Source organism: Gavialis gangeticus, unplaced genomic scaffold, assembly GCF_001723915.1.
Source record: "Gavialis gangeticus isolate Ggan-Ray unplaced genomic scaffold, GavGan_comp1, whole genome shotgun sequence".
NCBI lineage: Eukaryota > Metazoa > Chordata > Crocodylia > Gavialidae > Gavialis > Gavialis gangeticus.
The window spans coordinates 464,398-483,223 of NW_017728958.1; the positions used below are offsets into that span (position 1 = coordinate 464,398).

At 40.9% G+C, this 18,826-nt stretch overlaps 1 protein-coding gene across 1 annotated transcript in view; it reads left to right on the plus strand.

The window, feature by feature from the left end:
* FANCM (Fanconi anemia complementation group M) overlaps window positions 1–18,826 on the plus strand; it is a 107,001-nt gene that overhangs the window by 54,572 nt on the left and 33,603 nt on the right. Inside the window, exons 11-13 of the mRNA XM_019504234.1 lie at window positions 109–343; window positions 9,682–9,839; window positions 11,569–11,721. Of these exons, the coding sequence (XP_019359779.1) occupies window positions 109–343; window positions 9,682–9,839; window positions 11,569–11,721 (546 nt within the window). The remainder of the gene's footprint in view (window positions 1–108; window positions 344–9,681; window positions 9,840–11,568; window positions 11,722–18,826) is intronic.

The following is an 18,826-nucleotide window of genomic DNA, read 5'->3' on the forward strand; positions in this document are numbered from 1 at the left end:
ACAACAATGATAAAAAGTACTTGAAACATACTTAAATGTTTTCTTAACTGTAATGAAAGCACGAGGTAAAACCCTGGTAAAAAAAATGGCTCATCCTCTGTTTTACAGACTTACAATCAGAGCCAATCTAATAAAAGGAGCATTTACAAAGCCATTTCAGAAAATAAAATGCTTCAGTTCTACCAGCAAAGCCCACGTATGATTCCTGAAGACATAAATCCAGAGATGCATAAAATGTTTATCACTCCTGCAGCTGATGAACCAGACAGCTTAAGACCACTTTCCAAAGAGAGAAGATCCAGCTCGCTCCTGCATAAAACATCGTTCCCTTCCATTAGCACTGGTAAGATAATGATTTCTTTGTACCCCGTTGTGTTCATTCATAGCATGTGATGAAGTAGGTTGTCACTTACGGAAGCTCATGCCTGTCTGAGCTAGTTAGTCTCTAAGGTGCCACATTGCCCTGCCTTCTGTTTGACTTCAGGCTTACTACCTCTCTTTGTATCCCTTGTGTAAGGCAATGACTTGACTGTGTTGTGGTTCTAATGGATACAAAACTGATTGTTCTTGAGAGTTATGGACTTCCAATAAAAGTATCACTCTTAATCCTAGTGTAGCCTTTATTCTTAACTTTTTAGATTTGAGATTGTGATGAAACTACTGGCTTAAATATAAGCTTCTGTTCCTTAAACATCCTTGACTCATAGTTGGCCCCTTATGGTTATATGGTACTAGTTAGCCACTTGTTCTACCTTCTTTGACACAATTTCCCAGGTATTTGTTGCATCTTAGAAAAATATTATCACAACAAAATGTTCTTGCATCTTTATTAGGTTCTTTAACTTGAACAGGAATTGTTTTCTTGATTGATAAAGCAATATAAAAATTGGAGGAACAGCTGAATCTGTACATTTAAGATCTTGATATAGATGGAATGTTCCCTGCGTTTTGATCCTTTTCCTTCATTTGGAGGGGTGGTGGGACTTGGGTTTGACCAGCTAGGATTTTTTGCTGCTTTCTTACTCTTTTGGTTGGTAAATGTAGGGAACCTACAAAGCAGATCGGAATCACTGACAATCTCCCGACATAGTACAGAAGTTAAAGATGTTGCAGTCAGCTGACAGCTTGATTCTGTCATTGGTGATTGGGTTCTGCTAAAGGCCTTTGAAGTAAACACAGTACAGCCCCTTTCCTACCCTTCCTTTCTGCTCTGTACAAGCATTGGTAAATTCATCTCTGAAAGCTGCTTTGCACATTCCAGTGGCATACAATTTAAAGGAAAGCTTCAGTGAATTACAGTGCAATAAACAGGTTTTGCCAAATGAAGTTGATCAGCTGTGCTGGGATATGTCCTGGCACAGCTGACAAGCTTTTATGGGTGAAACAGATGTTGCCCATTGTCTTGTAGGGTCCAGGCCCAGCTGCTGCCAGGAGTAGCTGGGGCTTGATCCTTCAGAACAACAATCAGGATGCCTGTCTGCAAATGGGAACCCTGGGTTTCCCCATTTATAGACACGCGCCTAGGGAATCCCAAATGGGGGGGTGGGAATCTGCAGCATGCAGGCTGCAGATCATGGCTCTGCCCCAACTTCAGACCAGGCTGTCACTACTGCAAGGAGCCAGGGCAGAGCCATTATTCGCAGCCTGCATGCTCCAGGCTGGGATATGCAGGATGCAGATTGCAGCTCTGCCCCCAGCTCCTTGCAGCGGTGACAGCATGGTCCCGAGCTGGGGCAGAGCTGCGATCTGCTGTCTGTGTGCCCATGCCAAAAGCATGCAGGCTGCAGATCGCAGTTCTACCCTGGCTCTGACCAAGCTGCCTGTGCTGCAAGATCCCAGCGGCTCCAGAGCAGCCCCCTGCCCTGCTGTTGCGCCCTGCCAGCATGGCTGGGGCAGGTCTCTGTGGCAACCCCAGCCTTGTGCTATCACAGCACAGCTGGGTCTCCATGGAGAGTAGCCGCAGTCATGTGAGCAGGGGCAGCTGGGAAATGGAGTCCACAGCTGGCCAGCTGCAGCCTGTGGGCTGGATTTTGCCCACCCCTGAAATAGCAGCACAAATTCATGCCACTTACATCATGGCCACAAATGTTGGGCATTGTTGCATGACAGAGGGTATGGTCCTCCGTTTGCTTGGCTTTGTGCCACCATAACATTTTTTTACAATGGCACAAAGGCAACATCTTCTTACGGTGTTAGAGAACTATGAGCAGTTGATATAGACTGTCATGAAATGCCTAATAATCCCTTTCCTCTTTTTAAGGCTTACTGTCCACAGAAACTGAGCTTTAGGAATTCTCTAAATATTTTGATATTTTGCAGGCCTTCTTCCAACCCAATAGTGTTGGCATCATATAGTTTAGTTCCTGATTATTCTCTTCCCCCCACCCCCAATATGCATTAAAAGCATTGTTCAGATATCCAGTCTCAGTGATGCACCTTATAAATAGAAGCCAGGTGGGTTATCTTTACATAAGATATGTTCTCAAACAGCAGATGCAGGGACCAATTTATGGCGAGCAGGTCTGTGGTTATCTGCAGGCCCCACTCCCTTCACAAAAAGATGCACAGTGAACATGTAAAACTGTGTGAGCTATAGATACAGCTGCAGGATACCTGTGATGGGGTGGACTGATGTTGGAAGATTCAGGTTCCAGACTAGGATTAGTGTACAAGGCCTTGTGTAAGGCACAGAAGCCAAGTCTGGGGCGCAAAAAAGAGAACTAAGGACAATATAAATGTATAGAAAATGTGCAAGAAACTAACCCGAGCAAAGTGAGGAAAATAGAAGGAAACTCTTGGAGAGCCCTTTTTAAAACTTCTATAAAAACTATGTCTTAGCAAATAGACCAAAGCAAGAGGAGAAAAGAGAAGATGAAAAGGAAAATGGCAAATTGAACATCTCTCTTGCTGAGGGTTAGCACTTGAGAGACTGTAATTAACAGGCGCCTTTGTATGAAATGAGCTAGCTGTGTCCACAATTGAAGTACAGTGTGTTCACAGTGATCTGCCAGTCGCTGAAGATCAGTATAATTGACTACTTGTCCAACAAGCAGATGTCAGAGAAGTGTGAATTGCTTGCATTGAATGCTTGTTTTGCAGCCTCAACTAGAGTCCTGTCTATAGCTTTGTGAGGAAGCAAGTGGCTGTCTGATTTTCAGGAATTATAAAATAAATCTCAAAAGGTAGCCAGTTGCCCTTGCTTTAAATCATGTGCTTATGTCAGTGCTGTCCCCCTCAGAAATATTAACAGGTTTTCAGTAAAGATTAAGTTGGAGAGTTTGTTACTAATTACTGATTTCTTTGTTGAGTTTCTGTTGCTTTATGGAAAAACACAGAGTTAGAGAAAGCCTTTTCCATTCCAGTGCAGTGTTGGTCCTCAGGATGATAATGTCTAGGTCAGAGGTGTGCAGTTATTTCAGGCAAAGGGCCGCTTACTGAGTTTTGGCAAGCCATCGAGGGCTGCATGACAGGCAGCCAGCGGCAGATGAATATTAATTTCCTAATTTTTTTTATGGGCTCCGCGGGCTGGATAGAATGGTCTGGTGGGCCACATCCAGCCCACGGGCCACATTTTGCCCACCTCTGGTCTAGGCTCTCACCTGGGGTGCTACGAGAGCCCTTCCAGGTAATACAGGTGCTGTTGCTGGTGGAGGACAGGTAAAACTGCTCAGTGTGCAAGGCTGTAGCATACATATGCTCCTCCTGTCCTCCTGCATTAAGGAGAGCTGGTTTGGGCTGCAGCTCTTCCTGGTGTTGACCCTTGCTCCACGGTCCTCCTGGCCAAGTCTGAAACAGGCATGCAGGACAGTTCTACCTGCCCACGTACCTGCTTTTTAGAGATGCTGTCCAGAGTTGGACTGGGAAAGGCTGGAATGTGAGCTTGCTCTCCTGTGGCCTTGAAGAGCTTTGATGGAGGAGGAGCAGCATGCACATGGGCCACAGCCCTTCCTAGTCAGCTGTGCAGCAGGTCTGTGGGGCCGTTTTACATGGGGGCAGCATCACTCAGCTGATGAGCACTGAAGTAAGTGGAGCACAGTGGTTCTCAATTGGGGGTGCCTCCACATTCAGAAAAGTACCTCCACCCTGTGTTGTCTGGGGTTCTAACTCTGAAAAGGTTGAGAACCACTGGTCATGTCTGGTGTTAAGATCCAAATGCTTGATAGGCTTGCAATTTACAGACATAGAAGACTGCATTTGCACAGAAATAGGTGAATCACATTTGGACTAATCATCTTTTTCTCTTTCTTTTCATAGTCGGATATGATTACGGACAAATGTACTGTTATAGTGAGGAGGAGGTGCTGCTGCTCAGGAGCTTTTTTTTTCATCTGGAATCAAAATTGGGGCAGTTTTAGTTTGCTTGTATCACTACAGGATAATGCACATATAACAGTTATATTATAACAGCTGCTGTTTTCCTTCCCTTTGGAAATCTGGTATCTTATTTTTGAAACAGTTTCTGTTTTTAATCTCTCTTTAATTTGATTCTGTTGCTAATAGCTATAACCTCTGATAACAGGCAAAGCTTGTCTGCTTTGTTTGGTGTTCATTCTCTGCCCACTAAAGCAGTGTAATCTCTGTCCATCTCATCCCATGATAAAACCTAATCTCTAACTTCGTGGATGGAAGAAACAGTGGTGTTCTTCAGTTTAACAATGGAAATGTAGATTGTGTAGCAGGAAGAATTTTTTTCATCGTGTAGATGGTTAACTTGGATTCTGTCAATAACCAAAGTGCACATTCAGTCATATTAGTTTTTCCTCCTAAATAAATCCAGTTAGTCCTTTAATAGTATTTTCTCTTCTATGAATTTTCTTTATGTCCATATCTCTGTTACCTACCTAAAATCACAAGGTATATTATAAATGGTACAATAGGGTTTATTGTGTGATTGAAGCACCAGACTAGGACTTGGGGTCTGATTTCTGGTGCCTGTCTCTTCAGAGGCTTCCTTTGTGATGTTAAGTAGTTTGTTAATATACGTTTGTTCTCTCACTTGTAAAATGAAGGTCTTTTTTTTACCTCCATTATTTATGTCAATTATTTAATTAAGTCTGCTAACTTTAGGCAAAAAAGTGTTTTAAGAAATACCTTATCTTCAGAAGCTCAGTAAAACTTCCCTTAAAGCTGTTTAAAGTTTAAAAACTAAGTGGTGGCACATGTAGAAATGTTGCCTCCATGTGCAAAACTGAACAGGACACGTTTTTAAACGGTGCTGTTTCTCGATGCTGGAGACAAGGTTCTAAGTTAAAAGTCCAAAAGTAAAAATATTTGTTTTGAATGTCTAATCCTTGAGTTTAAAAAAACATTGTAGTGAGGAAGATTTTCTTTCTAGTTATTTGCCAAAAAATGGAGGAAATGGAAATTCATAGAGTTACTGAATTCAGGCAAATTCTGTGACCCAAAAACTTGTCTGATTTTATCATTAGGCACCATGTATGAGTTGCTGGAGACAGTGCTGCTGACAAGATTGTCCTCACTTTGAGAGAGTAATATCCCGGGAGAGGTCAGGTTTCAGGTCAGCCTGGAGTTGCTGTGATCAAGTACTTGCCCTTATTTCATATATTAAAGTGGGCTTTCAGAGGAAATTAAAAACAGCAATAGCTTTTCTAGATTTGTCATCTGCTTATGATACGGTTTTGGTATAAGGGCTGTTTGCTGCTGTTATCTGCTGCAATATAGTTATATTGCAGCATTGCTAGGCAATTCAATTTATTAAAACAGTGCGTCTTGAACATTTATTAAAAAAAAATAAAAATGGAAGTCTCTCTCTCTCTCGGGGGGGGGAAATCTAAAAAAGACGGAGAATTATTTTCAATGTAGGTGTTTAAAGCCTAATTTTGCTAAGACAGTAGCATCAGCTTTTCCCCTCTGCAGTCTGAAAGCTAAGATGACATTGGAAGGATGCCAGTGAAGTCTATTTATTTTATTAGATTTGTATGCCACCCTTCCCAAAAAAGGCTCCAGGTGGCTTACATACCCTACAGTATCCTGGTGTATCTTGTGACAGAAGACTCTTTTCCCATCAGGATATGAGGCAGATGAACAATTTGTATCAGAAGATAAGATGGCTGGCATTAGCTGGGATTTTGACCCTAAAGCTCTTCCAAAAATGGCATTGGCTTTGGTCTATTATTTTATGACCAAACGCTCTGCACTAGTATGGGGAAGATGGAATATACTTATTCATCCTACTGATACCCAGCTTCATGCTGTTCTGTATATTTGAAATCAACTCCCCTTCTACAATTGCCAGTATTCTCATGCTGGCTTTAATTGAGAAATGTCAAGTTAGAATAAAAAATGTTCTAAGTTTCCTATTCAGAAGATCTTTGAACATCTACATTTAGTTGGCGTCAAGCCACGCAGAAGAAATAAAATGCATCAGTGATTCTAGTGCCAGGTGTCCTGGTTTTTCTCTTCCATGGAAGAATAAAGGTGGTCATTAAACCAGTCAGGACATTACTTGAAAGATGTGCATGCCTGATGCACGAATATCAACTTAATGTCATATCAAATTTCAAACAGTTCATGATAAGTGACGACTCAATATTTTGTTTTTTGAGGAATAACTTCATACTGCATTTCTTAAAGCTTTTATTTCTGAAGCATTTCTGAATGCCTATCAAAACTTAGTCCTGAACTATAACTGTTATAGTAGTCTCAATATGAGAGGGAGACTCTTTTGAAAGGCCTCTTTACTTCTTTACGTAAGTTTGGTTCCAGTCTCAAGTACTCTGTTTTTGTGTGTTCATACATGAATTTCAGTAATCCTCTGCCATGTGGCTTTGTATTAAAATAATGATCTTACATAACGTATAGGTTTTAAGTTATTATTTAGCTATAAATGTCTCTGTGTTTATAAATACATGTATGTTTCCATGGGAAATGATCTTCTCATTGATCATTTCAGCGTACTTGATGATGCATAGTACTCACTGAATTTTATTCTGGTGGCATCTGTCTTTGTTACAAATGAATCCCTTAAAAATTGAAAATGTAGCCATCTTTTGCTATTTTTTAGATTAAAAACCATATTTTACAAATACATTTTGATAGCTACTTAGAATCATAGAAAAGTAGGTCTGGAAGGGACCTCAAGGTTATCTGATCTAACCCCCAAACTATACTTGTGCATGCTATTGTTTCATGTGCAGGACTTTGCATTTGTCTTTAATGAATTCATTTTAATTAATTTTAGATCACTCTTCCAATTTACTAAGGTCATTCTGAATCTGGGCCCCATTCTGTTGAATGCCTGCAGCTCGACCCAATTTGGTGTTATCTGCAGGTTTGCTATATGTGCACTCAATCAGTCTTTCAAACCATTAACGAAGATATGAAAAAAATTGTTGGACCCAGGGCTGGTCTATGGGGAACTCCACTTGAGTCCTCCTTTGACATTGAGCTAATGATGACTACTCTTTTGAGCATGATAATCTAACCACTTATGTATCCACTTTACAGTACTTTCATCTATATTATGTTTCCTTATCAATGAGACTATCATAAGATACTATGTCAAAAGCGTGGCTAAAATTGGGTTTTATCATGTTTACTGCCCTCCCCCTATCATCAGAGCAGGTCAAATACAATTTTATTGAGCATTCTTTGTATAGGTCCTTTGTATGAATTTCAGACTACTTTTTCCAATTTATCAAGGTCAGTATGAATACTAGTCGTGTCTTCTAGGGTCTTCCCTTTTACTTCAGAACAGATTACATTCATTCTTAATAGAGTTCTTAACTGAGCTCAGACTGAGCTTTATTTTGGCCCTCTTTCTTCTCTTTTTATACAGCAACGTATTTAAAAAGTTTGTAGCAAGTGAGAGTATTCCTTTTTCACAATAGTTCTCAAGTTATCCTGAATTTCATATAGGATAAGCAGCGCTGGAATGTAGCAGTGTTAATTTTAAATACATTTCTGGTATTGGAGCAATTCATTTATTCACTCCCCAAATCCCCTTTGAGTTTGTGTCACCTTTGCAAGTTCATTTCCTAGCGGTGTATCATGTCTCTAGACCTTGGACTGACTTAGGAAGTAGTAAGGTTAAGTCTGACTCTTTTCAAAACAGAATATGTATGCGACAGGAATCCAGTGGATGGATATTAAGATTGGGAGAAATAGATGGGGGGGATCTTGGGACCAGTGAGTCTTAAAGTGGATCTTGAAGGAAGTGGTAATGTACATCTTTATTCAGAGAGACATTTGCTTGGTCGGTAGCTTCTCTTAACTACCTTAAGGTGATTTCTGTTATGGATGTAGAATAGCGAGGCTTATAAATAGCAAGGGAGAGACCATCAGAAAGTGCTGTAGATCTAGTTATTAGGGCTTAGCGAAGCTTTGGTCCTTGATTTGATTTGGTGGAGATTCGGTGGACAAATCTCCGAATCCGAATTGAATCAGGAGACCCTGTAGTCTCCTAATCGAATTGGAGTGCTCCGAATTGATTTGGAAATATTTGGCATTTCAGACATAGAAAAAGCATTTAAAGCTGTGTCTACATACCTCAGGGTACCAGGTGGCTTGTCAACACTGTGATGCTGGGGTGGATGGAGCATCCCACGTGAGCATGGGGGGCTCCCCAGCATGCTCAGCAGCAGACCCAGAAGTAGACCAGAAGCACTTCTGGTCCACTGCCTGGGAGCATGCTGGGAGCCCCTCTTCACCCTCCCGGCTCAGCAACTGGTGCTTCCTGAGTCTGGCAGGGCACCTGGGATCTCCCCATGGCTGATCGCCAAGCTGGGGGAGGCGCGGGTGGCCCTGCGCGCACTCCCCCAGTGGACCCAGAAGTGGACCAGAGCCACTTCCGGGTTTGTCACTGAGCACGCAGGGGGGTCTCCCCACGCTTCTGTGGGACCCTCCATCCACCCCACCATTGCAGCATTCACGAGCTGTGCCTGGTACCTCGAGGTATATAGAAAAAACATTTAAAACTGTGTCTGTGTCTGAATTGCTGATTCTTCAAATCAGCATCCAATCTTCAGATCTGGATTTGACTGAATTGAATCGGGGACAGCGATCTGAATCAATGAATCTAATCACTGTCCCCAATTTGGGCCGAATCTGAATTGAATATGGCCCGTTTCACACACCCCTACTAGACATTTTGCACTTTCTAAAGGTATCTCCTTGCTATTTTTATATAATTGCAGTTTCTGAAGATCTCTGCTTACTTTTTGTTAGCTTTTCTAATCTGTCCCTCTGTCTCTGAATTATTATTTAATTTTCAATACTCTCCTTAGTCTCTCAGCAATATGTTCGAGTGTGAGGACATACCTTCCCTATGTGGTGATTGCTATCACTATGGGGTTCATAAGTGTTTTAATAAAAATTACATGCACGCCTCTTCACCACCTCCACCCAGCAATCAGCAGCTGCCCCAGAAAGAAACCTTGGCCAGTGAATCTGTAATCCTAACAGATGGTAGGCTCTCTTCACTTCTGCTTCTAACAACAGATTCTTCTGCAGATCCATTTTGTTTGCATCAGTGAACTTGTGTTGCCCTGATAGGTAACATAGGAGGACCTAATTATTACGTGTGTGTGTGTGTGTGTGTGTGTGTGTGTGTGTGTGTGTGTGTGTGTGTGTGTGTGTGTGTGTGTGTGTGTGTGTGTTTCCATCCTCCTTGTTAAATGTGTCTTATTTTTCCTAAAATTTTTCTTTTTAACTTGTTTGCAGGCACAAAGCAAGCAGACTTGCATGAAAACTGGTTTTTAACATCTGAAGAATATGAAGTATGGAACAGATTATACAGACTAAAGGAAAGTGATGGACTGAAAGAACCAGTCTTGCCTCGTGTTCACTTTGAGACTTTAGAAAATCTGGAAGAAGCGGCTGTAAGTTCAACCTTAATGCAATGACCTCTGTGGTAATGGAAGACTTAGTTGGAAAATACCAGTAGGAATTGTTGCTATTGATTTTTCTGGAAACTTTTTTCCCTTGGTATGAGAAATTGGAATCTGATCATTTTAGTATCAAAATAGGGGTGATATTGTAAAGAAAAAACTGAACCTCTTTGGTATAGCGGTAGAAGTTGACAAAAAGTTACTTCATACATTTCCCTGACTCTTTCTTTCCATATATTTAAGAACATTTCAAAGGAATTCTTTGTTAGAGAAAATAATATATGGCTTCATGGATTATACAACTAAAAACAGTCATTGTGAGCTAACCTAGCTAACAAGCCAAGGGACTTCTTTAGTTCAAAACAGAAATAATTCAGATATATTTTTCAGAAGAAGAAATTAATACAGCAGTGCTCAGCCTATCTAGCCGTCTTGTTTGGATGAGTGGTGCAGGAATGGTTCATGGGCTAGATCCTGCACAGAGTCAGTCTGGGGGTATGACCCCATCTGCTAGATCTTGCGCGCAGGACCATGGGAGCTGCAAAGGCTGGATAACCACAAGTTCAGAAACTTTGTGGTCAGGGAGCAGTGGTAACATCAATTGTTAAAGCTCTGGGAGCTATTAAAACAGCCAGTTTCCCTACCACCAAATTTCTGAGCCCGTGGGAAACGCTATGGACTGGATGACATTGCTGTATAGGCCTGATCTGGTTTGCCAGCCATAAACTGAACATGTGTACTAATATCATCCTTAAAACTTCTAAATGTCTGATTAAATTTCTTAAATGATGGGTTCTAAGAAAGCATCAGATATTAGTGTAAGAATGTTCTGTTCCTTCAGTGATAGTGTAGATCATAATTTTCAAAATAGTTCAGTGTGTGAGGTATTTTTAATATCTTGGAGACTAGTTCTTAATTCTATAAATAAGTCAGTTTATAAGTTATGTTTTTGGTAGTCATCAAAATGTTAGAAAATCTAATCGTGTATTTATGATTTTTTGTAGCACTTTCAAGAGTTCCATATGCTAGTTTTCCTTTGAGCATATCACTAATGATAGTCTGTTTTATGAGTATTGTTAAAAACCATTTGTGTACAAAACTATAAAAGAAGTTAGTGAAAGACTCAGCCTCTCTCTTTTTGATGTAAAAGAGTAAATAACTTTGCATTTGACATGACTCTTCCTTGTGCAAGAGAAAACAGTAATATTTAAGGGCACTTTTACGCATGATCCAGGGGTGGGAGGCGCAGTGCTTTACTTAGAATGGTTTCGTGAGCCACTCTAAAGTGCTGCTGTGTCTCCTGCATCAGCATCCCTGTGCTTCAAAATGGTGGTGGGGGCACTTGAACTAAAGCTCGTTGAACGAGCTTTAGTTCAAGTGCCCCTACTGCTGTTTTTAAGCGCAGGGATGCTGATGATACATGAGATGCTGGAGCGCAGTAATTGCCTCACTCTTGTCTGCTCCAATGCACTGGAATCGTGTGTAAGTGCTCTAAGTGTTTCTTTAATATACTGGCAAAATAACACAAAGTGCATTGTGTTCAGAATAAAATCAAAGTTTTTCTCTTTAAACCAGACAAGCTTAATAGGTATGGTGAATTATGGCATTATTCAGGATATTTAACAAGTATCATTCCTATAGAAAAGTGAGATTCCAAATATTAGTGTTGCTAAACGATTCCTTGACTGACATCTTCATGCTGCTATTTATTTGACTTCAGGAATCTGGAGTGGAAGGAGCTCGTGAGCTTTCTTTGTCTGAGTGGAGACTCTGGCAGAATCGTCCTTTTCCTACACACCTGGTTGACCATTCAGATCGCTGCCACCATTTTATTAGTGTTATGGAAATGATAGAAGTGATGAGGCATGAAGAGGTAGGCACTTTGGGTATGTGTTTGCTTGTGTGTGAAACCATACATAATAATCTAGTGTTGTGCGCACAGGACTTAGAGTGTGAATTAAAAACAAGCCGGAATCTTATCAGGAAATAAGGTGCAACAGCGCATTTATTGTAACATAAAACATACAACATAAAAAGAATAAAGAACAGTAAGGTTATTTGCTTCACTCATTCCTATGCATACTCTATCCATCCATCCATCCATTCAAAAGAGACAAGCGTGCGCGCACACACACACACAGAAGTTAGACAGTCCTGCAAAGGTTAAGGTGTTACCAAGTTCCAAAGTTGCTCAAGGTCAGTCTGGTGGCCCGCCAGGCTGACCAAGAGAGTTGGAGTCAGGTCTTGTTGGACGTGCCCAAAACTCCTTCTTGCAGGTGGAAAAAGACCCAAAGCCTTGTCTTTGTGTTCATTCTTTATAGTAATAGCTGTCCATATGAGCCTATGGATTCCGCTGAGTTGGACACAATGGCCATCCTTCTTGTCCTGTTGGCAGGCTGGGATTAATAGGTCATGATTTTCTGGCTTTGTGGTCTGCAATCTTCAGGGGCCATTGCTTGCAATCTTCAGCCATCAGGATGGAGCATGATTTAGTGTTTGGTAATCCTTCATTGCTGACTCGATATGGCTATAGCTGTTAACCATTAAACCACAGAAAGCTATTTTTACCTGTTGCAAGAGGAATGTCTTTCTGTACATTGTCACATATATTATTCACTTTTGTTACCTCTTTCCACACAAGCCAGACATCCACACACGCCAGACATACCGCAAACCCTTACACAAGCTTTCTCCTTCTACTAAATTTAAGTTCTAAAGTCATGAGTCAAATATGTCTAAAATCATGAGACCAATATGTCAAATACATGTATGCTAAGCAATAAGAAGTTTAAAATAGATGGCTAATTCCAAGCACTAATAATGACCGATCAAATTATAAAAAGTAAATCATAACAAGATAAAGTTAATCTTAATGGTTAAATCTTTTCCTTATATAAAAAGAGAAATAACAAAATAAACAGTCAAAATGATGATCGCCAATAACAAGATAAGCAATTAAAGCAATTATAGTCACTGCAATACTACACTAGTGTGTTTGGAAAGTTGTACCCATAATAAGTTATGGTGCTTTAATATTATCTTGATCAGTTTTGAAGAAGAGAGATGTAAAACAACTTGCATATCCCCTATATGCATGTCTGTAGTGTTTTTAATAAGGAATAATGTAGCCAAGCATTCATAAAAAAAAAAAACAACATAAGCATAGCACGGGTATCATGCAATGGATTACATATTGTGTATACTCTTTTTTTTTTTTTAAACTTCCTTTATTTGAACTGTTATTTTGAAATGCTTCTGCTGCTATTACATTTCAATAAGCGTGTTCTCCTGTGAAACTTTGACAGATTGTTCTAGTTCTAAGTGTTTTTTTAATCCAGGTATCATTTTTCAGAGCAAATATACCCCCAGAAGAGACACTTATGTTACTGTATCTTCTTGCATACCACATGCTCCCAAATCAGACGTGCACCTTGTTTTAGGAAGGTATAATGAAAAAAAAAAGAACAAAAAAAGATTTTTCTAGAGTTGAGGCTGAATCCTGACAATCAGTGCTGAGGCAATGGCTCCAGTTTGAGGCAAAAGTTCAGCTAAAAGCTACTGCCGATTTGGCAGTGATTATGAAAGCATTGAAACTAAGTACAGTGCTGTAGATGTGTGTGCTCCACCGCTCCAGGCTGGGAGAGGAGGACAGGCCCTGGAAGCCATTGCAGGGTCCCTATGCTTCAATTCTGGTGCAGAAAATAGCTCCCTGTCTAAGACAGGCACCCTAGTTTTGGAGGGCTGATTTTGGGGAAAAGATGTGTGAGTGTATTATTGCAGGAACATAAAAATATCAAAAGTACTTGCATGTCTCATTTATTTGTTAAAGGCATACCTGATGGACTTACTTTTCACATGCTTGCCTAAGCCACAATTGACATATACCACAAAAAGTTCTGCTTCATCTTCAAAAAATAAAGCAGCTAAAGGTCCATCCCTAGCCTAGCAGCATGGCTAAGACACCCTTCGTCTGTAGCCACTGGTGCACAACAACTTGGGGTTATGGTTGATCACAGGATGAACATGAGCTGTCGGTACAACGCTGTAGTCAACAGAGCTAATAGCATATTGGGATGTGTTAGCCGATGTGTCCTGTGCAGGGCTAAAGACATGATACTTCCTCTCTGCTTGGCACTGGGGAGACCCCAGCTGGAGTACTGTGTCCCATTCTGGGTGCAACACTTCAAAAAAGATGTGGAGAAGGTTGGATGTAAGGAAGAACTTTTTTATGGTAAGGGTGACCAGAACCTGGAATAGACTTCCCAAGGAGGCAGTGCAATCCCCAACCTTGGAAGTCTTCAAGAGAAGACTGGACAGACACTTTGCTGGGATCATTTGATCTTGGCAGTATTGCTGCCTAAAGCAGGGAGGTTGGACTTGGTGATCTTTTGAGGTCCCTTCCAGCCTTTCATTTCTATGATTCTACAAGGGAGCAACGCGTCTAGCTAGCATTGTGTTCATCTGCCCTTGACTCTGCAGCCTGAATAACCACATACTTGTTACAGCTGGGAAAACTGGGCAGGGCCTTTGACCTGATGCTGGAATAAAGCTTGCACTTGCATCTTTACATGTGTAGCAAGATACGTTACTGTTTTGGCAGTGTGCCTCTGTACTTAATCAGACTTAGAATAAAATACAAATAGAGAGCCACATGCTCTGTTTGTTCCTAAAAGATAAGGAGTAAGTTGAGTATTCAAGGATGAAGGTAAGCTGAGAAGTTGATTTCCATAGGCTAACGTTTACTACTAGCATCTTATTTATAATCAAATGTCAAAGTGAGTGAGAATTTGTAAGAGGTGTGTCAATGCAAGATTTTCTTGGACATTATACTGTATTTTTTACAGTGTAGCACCAACATAAGCAATACTAATTTGCATTTTTCTAGGCCATCAGAATCTGTCGCTAAGCTGCCAGCTTCCTGAACAACAGTGTTGATCAATGGGGAAGAATAGGGACATTGTAGTTGTACTTCTTGTTAGGAAAATGTATTGATGGTGCGCTGACAATAGGCTTTTAGAGGTAGATTAATTTTCTCTACTTCAGCTTGGAACAAGAAAACTCTTGAGCCCTTCTAGAATGTGGGCTCTCAGGTTGGGGTCATGACTTTATTTCCAAATTGGAGAGGACTCTAGTGGTCATTTTAATATACAGAACTCTTCAAAACAGCTTTTGCCACACGTCTGGGGAAGTCACTGCCTTCAGGCTTCCTTACCAACTCTGATTGACTCTGTAAGCACAACAGATGGAGGGGGATTACAGAATGATACCGTAAGATCCCTTCCGTAAGTGTACTTCTAAGAAAGGAACAGTTGTTCATGATTACCTGTCTTGGAGGGATCATGCATGCTTAAAGATTCATACTCCTAAAATCCCCTTGTGAAGCCCTGTTTTGCCAGTATTACAGTGTAAAATCAGGGATATGTCAGGTATTTGCAAAAGTGGATCTTGCTCTGGCAAAGCTAACTTGGCTGTTGAGCACACCCTAAACAAAAGAAGGACTAACAGAAATAATGCTATAGATGAGCTGAACATAGATGGAGTAACCTTGGCTCTCACGGTTTTCTAGTTGTGGCATTCCCTATCTTGCAATAATTAATATTTTATTGTGAAATTAAATGCAAAAAAATAGCTGTGAACAAAAAAAAAATCTGGAGGCAATTAGCTTGATTACAGTAATATTTAAAATTTTATTTGAACCAGCAAATATACTTTGGCTTGCTGTTAATCTCCTAGCTAACATCCTGACATTGTATCAGGATACAATCATACAATCACATGCCTAAATGTTTGCAAGATCAAGGCCTTGAAATACAAGCAGAGGGCACTGCTAAATGTTCACATGGAGGATTTTATTATACAAGCTCAGAGTGAAACTTTCAGATAAGGACTTTACTATAGAAAAGATGAACGGTTTTAAAACCCGATTGAAGCACTAAACCACAGTGGGGGCTCCTCTGCTAAGATTCATGTTTTTTTGTACACTTTATGATTAGGTGCATCTGAGATGGTAGGAAAATAAGGGTTTCTACAATTGTTGATTTTAAAAACATTAAGGGATTTTATTGTAATAACCTGAGAATTCTCCTCAATTTAAATGTTTACATTCTAACAAGGTGAGCATAGATTCATAGACTGTAAGGCTAGAAGGGACCTCGGAAGATCTTCGGGTCTGGCCTTCTGCACCAAGCAGGAAAGACAACTGGGGCCAGGTGACCCAAGCGAGGTGGCTCTTCTCTGAACTCTCTTGAGCTTTACCACGTCCTTGTTGAAGTGCAGTGCCCAGAACTAGACGCAGTACTCCAGCTGCGGTCTCACCGATGCCAAGTAAAGTGGAAGAATCACTTCCCTAGTTTTGCTAGAGATGCATCGATTGATGCATGCCAGGGTAGTATTAACCCTGCTGGGTAAGTGTCGCACTCCCGGTTCATGTTCATACTGTGGTCTGTTATTACCCCCAGGTCCCGTTCATTTGTGGTGCCGGTCAGTTTGGCGTTGCTAACTCTCTAGGTGTGTAGGGGTTTTTGTCCATGGCTGGAGCACTTTACATTTCTCGACATTGAACTTCATTTGATTCTGATCCACCCAAATTGCCAGCCTGTCTAGGTCCGCCTGTATCTGCAGCCTATCTTCAAGCGTGACCACATTCCCCCATAACTTGGTGATGTCCATGAACTTGGCCAGTGTGCTCTTCACCCATGCATCCAAATCACTGATAAAGATGCTGAAAAGTACTGGACTAAGCAGTGACCTCATCAGGACACCACTGGCCATTTCTTGCCAGGACAATACAGATCCGTTCATTAGAACTCTCTGGGTCCTACCCTGCAACCACCAACGTACCCATCTAACTGTCTCATGGTTGTGAGCCCACAATCCTTCAGTTTTCTTGCGAGGACATCCTGGGATACTAGATCAAAGGCCTTTTGGAAGTCAAGGTATACAATGTCAACCTCCTCTCCCTTATCCAAGTGGTGTTACCTGATCGTAAAAGGAAATAAGGTTAGTAAGACGAGACCTGCCCGTGAGGAAGCCATGCTGGCCATTGTTCAGAATCCTACCTTCTGCAAGCCTATTGCATATAGACTCCTTGATGAATTTTTCCAGGATCTTCTCTGGGATAGAAGTTAGGCTGATTGGCCTATAGTTACCCAGGTCCTCCCTCCTCCCTTTTTTGAAGATGGGCACACCATTGGCCCTTTTCCAGTCCTCGGGGACCTCTCTGGAGCGCCACAAGTTTTGGAAAAGTTTTGCCAGTGGTCCCGCAATGACTTTGGCCAGCATGTGATAATAGGGGCTATGGGAATAGTATAGTTAGAATTTTTTGGCTCTTGTTAGGTGCTCCAAAGTACCTACAATAAATATAGTGTAGCCTAACATCCTACTACTAATCCTTCTTCTGATGTTAAATTACAGTTCCTAATAGTAGATGGATTAAGACGAATACAACTCAAAGCTATTTCCTAAATTCATCAAAATGTCAAACTTCAAATTACATACAGCTTCTGTTGACTTGTTTCCTTTTTCTGGAATTAACAATAGAAAAATCAAAACTATTATATTCAAGACCACGACATACACTGGAAATATGTGGTGAGGCAATTAAATACTGGAAGCAATCTTAGAAAATGAGTAACTATATTATTTTAATACTTAGTTTTTTATAGTGTCTGTAGTCTTTTCTACACCCACCCCTTCTCCCTATTTTATGGCAAGAAGAAGCTAGGCAATTTACAGAAATTTACAGAAATGTTTTATTTTTTTCCCTTTCATTGTGCTGTTTGAATTTTGATTTTGAAGAAACCTTGAATTAATTATGAAGCTATTTAAAATGTAGTACATAGACAGGCTGCAAAATATACTGTTCATTTTAGCTTCCTTTTCTTGTATTCCAAAAACATATGGGCACATTTTTAAAAGCAAAAATCTGACCCTCCATAGCAAGCATATCTACCCCAGAAATCTTTTAAAACCTGTTAGGCTTTATTACTAAGACAGTGGAAACTAAGCAAATGGGACTGGATTTTCTACTGTTAGTAAGGATTTCAATTTACCAACGTAGCATCAAGTTGTTATTACTCAGAGCAGTTCAGTGGCTTCAAAACTTCTTGAAGATTAAATTGTACACTTTGGAAACAAGGTCAGAACAGACTAATAATGCATTTGTGCAGACTTCCAAATACAAATAAAAAATATTTAAAATATAGGCACTAATCTATTTGTCTGTTGGAACCTGTGTGCTTATTTGCTGTGTGGGGTACAAGCTCATAAGCAGATGCACAGTACTAAATGTAATATTTTAATTTTACCTAGATTACGATTTTCTTGCATTAAGTCTGCTTTGGCTAAGTGAAATGCTGTAAACCCAGGACAGGTGTCTGCTGCTAAACCACAATTTACTGTTGCTCTTCTTTTATCCTTTATTGTTAGGGAAGAGTAGCAAATTCCTGCCTAAAAGAAAAGGTTTTCTCTGCCACTTCTGAAGTTCCCTGGATCCCAGGTGTGCTCTTGTGTTCCCTTAGGTGGAAGCTGAGTCTTCCTTGGGAAGTCTATGGTGGTTCTTGCCAACAGAGATTTCTGCTGAGAAGAGACTGTGCACAGGAGGTAGAAATGCATAGTTTCATAGTTTCTAGGGTCGGAAGGGACCTGAGTAGATCATCTAGTTCGACCCCCTGCCATGGCAGGAAAGAGTACTGGGGTCAAACAACCCCAGCAAGGTGTTCATCTAACCTCCTCTTGAAAACCCCCAGGGTAGGAGCCTGCACCACTTCTCTTGGAAGTTGGTTCCAGATCCTAGCCGCCCGGACAGTGAAGTCGCGCCTCCTGATGTCTAGTCTGAATCTACCCTCTGCCAGCTTGTGACCGTTATTCCTGGTCACTCCTGGCAGTGCTCGGGGGAACAGTGACTCCCCCAATGCCTGCTGATCCCCCCTGACTAGTTTATAACAGGCCACTAGATCCTCCCTCAGCCTTCTCTTTTG